Genomic DNA, 8,546 nt, shown 5'->3' with positions numbered 1-8,546 from the left:
TACCAAGAGACGTTGGCAGATATTTGGGCTGGAGAGAAATTTTAAATGTCTTCGTGGTTCCAGAAAGATACATCATCCATTAGAAATATGCTTATGTCATGTACTGCTGGGTTTGGAAATTGGCTCCGGAAGGTTCCGCCACGTATCGATAGGAGGGATGCTATTTATCCACCATGTGTCTTCTGTTTATTATGAAGAGATGAATCATAGCCAAAAATAAATTTGCTAATGACTGCTTAATTTCTGAAGCCAGCCTCTAAACTCTATCTTGAAGCAAAAACTGAGCACTGATGTTGATTTTTTTCAATGTAATTTTATATCTTGGAGGCAAAACAAATGAGGTTGGAGAACAATAATGGAAACACGTGACCCAAAATATTGGTCTTTTAGCAATGGTTTATGTTTTAGGAAGTTTAGAAGGGCTTTAATCTCTGCGGATCTTATAGGACAAGGAAACGCTGAAATGTTCATAGGACAAGAAGTGCCAGAGGGGGAGGAACACAAAGAAATACAGAATATATGTCGATTCAATTATACCTTTTTTTCTTGCTCTCTTAAGAATAAAGGAAGGCCTGCCCCAACTTGATGATTAGGGAAGGGGAGCAGCAGTATATCCTAGTGGATAGACCATGGGCCTGGGACTCAGAAGGACCTGGGTTCTAATTCTGGCTCTGCCAGGATTGCCCTTGGGAAAGCCACTTAATTTCTCTGTGCCTCAATTACCTCATCTGTAAAATGGGGATTAAGACTATGAGCCCTATGTGGCACAGGGACTATGTCCAACCTGATCAATTTGTAACTACCCCAGTGCTTAGGACACAGTAAGCGCTTAACAAACATTATTATTATGAGGAGAGATATTGTGCTAGGGAAGGCATTATCACCTAAAATAAAAATTTGATCATTAAAATTCCACAGCAGGGCTTGTGGTTTGTTTGTCTTTTTTTAAAGAATTGGGAGAGGGTTATTTATCTTGATCTCCCGAGTGCATTTCCAATTAGGTAATTACATTCTATTACCTAAAATTCTTCCTGCGGTTTCCATTGGTGAATCAGGCTTTACTTCCCTTCTTAAAAACAGTCTTACAGGGAGCAGTAAGGAGTGATTCTCTTCGACCAAAAGCTTTGCCTGGACCAAGAAGGAAGGAGGAGAAAGATAAAGCAGAGCCAAGCATTGCAAACATGAAATATGACAACACATTAAAGGACAGGGCTTTTGTGTGCACATGTGTCCTGGGGTATAATAATAATTATTATTATGGTATTTGTTAAGCGCATACTCTGCCAGTCTCACCTCCACATCTCCAAGATCTGCCCTTTTCTCTCCATCCAAACTGCTACCTTGCTGATTCAATCTCTCATCCTATCTCTACTGGATTACTGCATCAGCCTCCTCTCTGATTTCCCATCCTCCTGTCTTTCCCCGCTTCAGTCTATACTTCACTCTGCTGCCTGGATTATCTTTGTACAGAAACACCCTGGGCATGTCACTCCTCTCCTCAAAAATCTCCAGTGGTTGCCTGTCAACCTTTGAATCAAGCAAAAACTCCTCACTCTCATCTTCAAGGCTCTCCATCACCTCGCCCGCTCCTACTTCACCCCCTTTCTCTCCTTCTCTAGCCCAGCCCGCACCCTCCGCTCCTCTGCTGCTGCTAACCTGCTCACTGGGCCTCGTTTTCACCTCTCCTCCTCTCCCCATTGCCCCCCTCCCTCCCTCTGCCCTACCCTCTTCCCCTCCCCACAGCACTTGTGTTTATTTGCACATATTTAGTAGTCTATTTTATTAATGATGTGTATATAGCTATAATTCTTTTTATTCTGATGGTATTGACACCTGTCTACCTGTTTTGTTTTGTTGTCTGTCTCCACCTTCTAGACTGTGAGCCTGTTGTTGGGTAGGGACCATCTCTATATGTTGCCAACTTGTACTTCCCAAGTGCTTAGTACAGTGCTCTGCAAATGGTAAGAGCTCAATAAATAGGGCTGAATGAATGAATACATGCCAGGCACTGTACTTATGCCTTGGTATGGTTCCCATATTGTCCTTTCCAGCCAGGCATGTGCTGAGGGATGAACTTCACTGCTGCTGGTCTGTTTCCTCTTCTGGTCAAGCAATCAATCATTTATTTAGCACTTTACTCTGCACAAGAGCACTGTATTAAGCGCTTGGGAGAGTGCAATAGATACAATAATAGATACAACCCCTGCCCACAATGAGCTTACATCCTGAGGATGAGCTTGGAATATGAAGGAACACCACATACACCAATCAATGAATCAATCAATCAATCAATCATATTTATTGAGAGCTTACTGTGTGCAAGAGCTCTGTACTAACCGTTTGGGAGAGTAGAATAAGACAATATAAGAGAAACAGTCCCTGCCTAAATTCAGCTTACAGTCTAGAGGATGGATTTCGAAGTTGAAGAAACATCACATATACCAATCAATTCATTCATTCATTCAATCGTATTTATTGAGCACTTACTAATAATGATGGCATTTGTTAAGCACTTACTATGTGCCAAGCACTGTTCTAAGCACTGGGGTAGATACAAGGTAATGAGGTTGTCCCATATGGGGCTCACAGTCTTAATCCCCATTTTTCAGAGGTCACTGAGGCCCCGAGAAGTGAAGTGACTTGCCCAAAGTCACACAGCTGACAAGTGGTGGAGCCAGCATTAGAACCCACGACCTCTGACTCCCAAGCCCGTGCTCTTTCCACTAAGCCACGCTGCTTTTCCTTACTTACTGTGTGCAAAGCACTGTACTACACCTGGAAAGTACAATTTGGCAAAAAATAGAGACAATCTCTGCCCAGCAACAGACTCACAGTCTAGAAGTGGGGAGACAGACAACAAAACAAAACAAGTAGACAGGCATCAATAGCATCAATATAAAAAATAGAATTATAGATATATACATATCATTAATAAGATAAATATGTACATTTATACACAAATCAAGCAATCATACTGATTAGCACTTACTGTGTGCCAGAACACTGTACTAAAAGCTTGGGAGAGTACACCCTGACTTTCTTCCTTTTTTCTCCCTGCCTCCCAGCCCCACAGAACTTGCGTACATATCTGTAATTTATTGATTTATTGATTTAGATTAATGTCTTTCTCACTCTAGACTGCAAGCTCGTCGTGGGCAGGGAATGTGTCTGTTTATTCTTGTATTGTACTCTCCCAAGCGCTTAGTACATTACTCTGCACACAGTGAGCTCTCAAGAAATATGACTGAATGAATGAATACAATATAACAATCTAACAGCCACATTCCTTGCCCACAGTGAGTTTACAGTCTAGAGGAGGAGCTTCTAATACAAAGGAACACCACATATACCAATCAATCAATAATATTTATTGAGGGCTTACTGTGTGCAAGAGCACTGTACCAAGTGCTTGGGAGAGTCCAATAGAGCAAAATGACTATTCCCTGCCCACAACGAGAGAAGACATAGTCATCAATTCAGTTCCATTTCCAAGAGGAGTGGATGACATCAGGGAACTTAAATATGAGCTATTTCCCAAAATGCATAGTCTGTTAATTCCCCCAAACTCATTTTCATCAACCACCATTTTGAAAAACAAAAGCAAGTGATGGCAAACTTTCGATATTGCAATACTTCCCTATCAATCATTGCAGTTTATGTCTGTATTACTGATGTCTAAAGCCAGATGATTTTTGGAGATTGTATGGCTATACCCAATTTGGACAGAATTGGGGGTATTTTGGAGGTAAGGGGGATATTTGCTCAATAAAATTCCCCTACATCTATTTCACTTGTACTCACACTGTTGCTTCAGTCATCCGGTTGCCACGGTTGAAATCAGGCCACTGGATTGCACTACTGGACTGCTGGTTTTTAGTGGGCTCCAAGTGAATGCTTAAACTGAAATGAATGGTTATCAAATTTTTAGTGTGACTGGCAGATTCCTTCTGAGCAACACAAAACACTTTAAACCTTTAAATGCAGGGAACGTGTCTACCAACTCTGTCATAGTGTACTCTCCCAAGTGCTTCACACAATGCTCTGCATACCATAAGTGCTCAATAAATACCACTGATGGATTGATTGAAACACAGTATTCTTCCATTTACATGGGTGATTTCATCACAAGATATCTTCATTGTCATTTAAATCCTAGAGCATGTATATGCTGCATTTCCTTCAGTCTGCATAACTCAAACATGAGATTTGAAAAAAAAAATACCAGGACAGTTTATGCCACGGAATCAGTCAACCAAAAACATTTATTGAGTGCCTACTGTGTACAGAGCACTGTACTGAGTGCTTATGAGAGAGCACAAGAGTAGGTAGATATGAGTCCTGCCCTCAAAGAGCTTATAATTTAGTAAGAGAGGAAGAGGGAAAGGGAGATAGGTATATAAAACAGAGCTTAAATAGTGGGGTATATAGGATATATGTATAGGTGATTTAGTTGATAGTTGATAGTAGTTGTGGTTGATAGTTGATAGCTGGGGTATTTTAGAAATCCTTTCATCCTCCTCTGAGGCCCAGGCTCATGAATCAGACTGTTAGTGGAGGTAACAATAATTATGGCATTTGTTAAGTGCTTACTATGTGCCAGGCACTGTAATAAGCAAATGGGTTTGGACACTGTCCCTGTCCCACGTGGTGCTCACAGCCTCAATCCCCATTTTGCAGATGAGGTAACTGAGGTCCAGAGAAGTGAAGTGACTTTCCCAAGGTCACACAGCAGACAAGTGGCAGAGCTAGAATTAGAACCCATGTCCTTCTGGCTCCCAGGCCCTTGCTCTATCCACTATGTCATACTGAATCTCACTGTTTTGTTCTATAATCTTGGGGTCAGAATAGACGGAAGCTCCCTCTCGACGGTGAGCTCACTGTGGGCAGGGAATGTGTCTGTTTATTGTTGTAATGTACTCTCCCAAGCGCATAGTACAGTGCTCTGCACACAGTAAGCACTCAATAAATATGATTGAATGAATGAATGTTTTATCCATCATCAAGTGAGGTATCCAAGCTCACACATAACAGGTGCTACAAGTTCTGGGAACCGTCTTAATATCTGGGGGCTCTGTTGATAGCCAGTCAATGGTATTTATTTAGTGCTCACTGTGTCCAGAGCACTATATGAAGCGCTTGATACAACAGAGTTTGCAGACATGGCCCCTGCCCACAAGGAGCTTACAGTTGTCAGTGTAAATTCCCCACTGAAAACAAGTCTGCCCTCACTCCTCATCTGGATCCCTAAGGCACTTTATGGGATTTACCTTGCTTTCCAAATTCCAATTGGCAGCAAGTATTTTCTTTGGAACAAAGTTTGTCAGTAGAGTTGGATCTTTACACAGCACGAAAATAGGTCTTGGAAGAGAAGCAGGGTGGCCTACTGGATAGAGCACAGTCCTGGGAGCCAGAATCAATCAATCAATCAATTGTATTTATTTAGTGCTTACCGTGTGCAGAGCACTGTACTAAGCGTTTGGGAAGTACAAGTTGGCAACATATAGAGACAGTCCCTACCCAACAGTGGGCTCACAGTCTAGAAGGACCTGGGTTCCAATCCCGCTGCATCACTTATCTTCTGTTTGACCTTGGGCAAGTCGTTTCACTTCTCTGTGCCTCAGCTACTTCATCTGTAAAACAGGGATTAAGACAATGAGCCCCTGCAGGACATGGACTGTGTCCAAGTGATTAGCTTGTGTCTGGCACATAGTAAATGCTTAAGAAATACCATTAAAAAAAAAAAAGGCAGGACAGTTTATGGTGTAGACAATGTGTCACTCACAAGTACTGGGCACATATATGGTGAAAATCTGAGATCTATGCATATATGTATTATACATATACATTACATATACATTATACATTCATTCATTCAATCCTATTTATTGAGTGCTTACTGTGTGCAGAGCACTGTACTAAGCACTTGGAAAGTACAATTCAGCAATAGAGACAATCCCAGCCCACACCGGGTTTACAATCTAGAAAGGGGAAGACAGACATCTAAGTGACTCCTGGATGACAACCCACACATGGCTGTTCCTGGCTGGGCTGGCACCACTGCTGGGGAGGGAGGGCACCTCCAGACCAGCGCCTTTCTGCCCTCACCCCAAAGAACTCGTGGGTCTTCCCCAGGGGGCTGAGCCTTCCTCACTCCTCTGAGGTTCAGAAGGAAGGGGAGCAGAGGGAAGTAATGGAAAGGGGAAGAGAAGAGAGGAAAAGAGAGGGGAAAGGAAGGGCAAAGGGAGAAGAGGAAGGGAAAGGATAGTAGGGGAGGAGTGGGATAAGCTTAGGGGTTGTGGCCCCTTGGAAGAGAGAGGGGGAGAAGGGGGTGGGGTGAGGCAGATGGGGGGAAGAGAGGAAGTGAAGGACAGGGAAGGACTGGGATAGGAGGGGCTGGGATGGGAGGCGGAGACTGGGAGGGGAAGGGCAGGTAGGGATGGGCGGAGCCTGAGTAGGGAAAGACTGGGATTGGAGGGGCGGGGCCTGGGCGGGGAAAGACTGGGATGGGAGGGGCGGGGCCGAGGTGGGGGACGACAGGTAGGGGTGGGCGGGGAAAAACTGGGTTTTGGGAGGGGCAGGAAGGAAAGGGGCGGGGCCTATTTGGGTAAGGGCAGCGATAGGAGGGCGGGGCCTAGGCGGGGAAGGGCAGGGATTGGAGGGGCGGAGCCAGGACCGGGAAAGACTGGGATAGGAGGGGCGGGGCCCGGAGAGCGGGGAAGGGCGGGGATTGGGGGCGGGGCCTGGGCGGGGAAAGACTGGGATAGGAGGGGCGAGGCTTGGAGGGCTGGGATAGGAGGGGCGGGGCCTTGGGGGGGGCGGACAGGTAGGGATGGGCGGGGCCCGGGCAGGAAAGGACTGGGAGCGGAGGGGCGGAGCCTGGGCGTGAATGGGCGGGGATTGGACGGGCGAGGAAGGGTGGGAATAGGAGGGGGCGGGGCCGGGGCGGGGATTGGACGGGCGGGGAAGGGTGGGACTAGGAAGGGGCGGGAAGGGCGGGGCTTGGAGGGGCGGGGCCTGGGCGGGGAAGGGCGGGGATTGGACGGGAGGGGAAGGGTGGGAATAGGAGGGGAGGGGAAGGGCGGGGATTGGAGGAGGGAGCAGGGAGAAGAGGGGCGGGGCCTGGGCGTGAAAGGGCGGGCATTGGACGGGCCAGTAAGGGTGGGAATAGGAGGGGCGGGGCCTGGGTGGGGAACGGAGGGTTGGGGGGCAGGGAGAAGGGGGCGGGGCCTATCTGGGTAAGGGCGGGGATTGGACGGATTAGGAAGGGCGGGGGTGAGGGGGCGGGGCGAGGACCGAGCCGGGCGTCCGTCCGTCCGTCGGTGCGTTCCGGGCCGGTGGGGTCCGGTGGCATCCCGTGCCCGGGGGGCGGCAGGTGGAGCGGGCTGAGCTCGCTGCGGTCCGCGGCGGCCCCCCGGCGGCCCCCCGGCGGCCCCCCGGCGGCCCATGCGGCCCCGCTGCGGGACTGTCGCGGGCCAGGGCGGCGGCGGAGGCGGCGGAGGCGGCGGTGGTGCGGGGCTCGGCCGTCGCTCCCATTCCGCCTGCATGGTCCTCGCCCCCGCGGCGCCCGCGCCCGCGCCCTCCCCGCCCGGCTCGGCCTCGTCGCGCTCCCGCTCCCGCTCCTCCTCCTCCCGCCGCCGCCGGGCTTGGGGCTAGCATGCTCTCCCGGGTGAAGTCGGCCGTGGCCAATTTCATGGGCGGCATCATGGCTGGCGGGTCGGAGCACGGGGCCGGGGCCGGCGGCGGAGCGGGGGCCGGGGGCGGCGGCGGCGGAGCGGGGGCCGGCGGGGGCGGCGGCGGCGGGGGGCGGCGGCGGCGGCTGCGGCGGGGGGGTCGGACTTGCCCCTGCGGTTCCCGTACGGGCGGCCCGAGTTCCTGGGTCTGTCCCCGGACGAGGTGGAGTGCAGCGCCGACCACATCGCCCGCCCCATCCTCATCCTCAAGGAGACCAGGCGGCTGCCCTGGACCACGGGCTACGCGGAGTGAGTGCGGCCCTACGGGGGGGGGTCGGGGGGTGGGGGGCGAGTACCGGGCAGGGGCGGGGCAGGTGACGGCGTGGTTGGCTGGCGTTTTGGGGGGCCTGCAGCGGGAGCATCCGGGCGGGGGGCCCGGGCGTGCGAAGCCCCCCGGGTCTGGCCCGGGAAGGCCGCTCCGCTGGGGCCTGCACCGGCCGGCCCGCCCGCCCAGCATCCGCCCCGCGGCCCCCGCCGGCCCCAACCTGCGGTGCGGGACACACACGGACGCCTCAGGGCCCTCACCTGCGTTGTTCTAGAAAAGCCTCAAGCCCCAGGTGCAGCCGAGAAACCAGGAAGGAAGGCGACGATCCCTCTCCTCCTCTCCCTTCTCCTACATGATCTTCTCTTTCTTCTCCTCCTTGTTCTCCTCCTCCTCGTCCTTCTCCTTCTGACTCTTCTTCTTCGTGTTCTCCTTCTTGATCTTGTTGTTCTTCTTCTTTTCCTCCTTGTTCTCCTTCTCCTTCATCTGTTCTCCCTCTCCTTTTGTTCTTCTTTTTTTCTTCATCCTCTCTTCTTGCTCTTCTTCTCCTTGTT

The 8,546-nt window shown here is 50.2% G+C and overlaps 1 protein-coding gene across 1 annotated transcript in view; it reads left to right on the top strand.

Annotated features, from left to right (window-relative positions):
• Positions 1–7,535: 7,535 nt before the first annotated feature.
• PPM1H (protein phosphatase, Mg2+/Mn2+ dependent 1H) overlaps positions 7,536–8,546 on the top strand; it is a 285,325-nt gene continuing 284,314 nt past the window's right edge. Inside the window, exons 1-2 of the mRNA XM_038770302.1 lie at positions 7,536–7,737; positions 7,821–7,979. Of these exons, the coding sequence (XP_038626230.1) occupies positions 7,655–7,737; positions 7,821–7,979 (242 nt within the window). The 5' untranslated portion in view covers positions 7,536–7,654. The remainder of the gene's footprint in view (positions 7,738–7,820; positions 7,980–8,546) is intronic.

Source organism: Tachyglossus aculeatus, chromosome 2 (genome assembly GCF_015852505.1).
Source record: "Tachyglossus aculeatus isolate mTacAcu1 chromosome 2, mTacAcu1.pri, whole genome shotgun sequence".
Classification (NCBI taxonomy): Eukaryota; Metazoa; Chordata; class Mammalia; order Monotremata; family Tachyglossidae; genus Tachyglossus; species Tachyglossus aculeatus.
The sequence above is the reverse complement of the archived record's forward strand: the minus strand, read 5'-3'. Positions and strand labels throughout refer to the sequence as shown.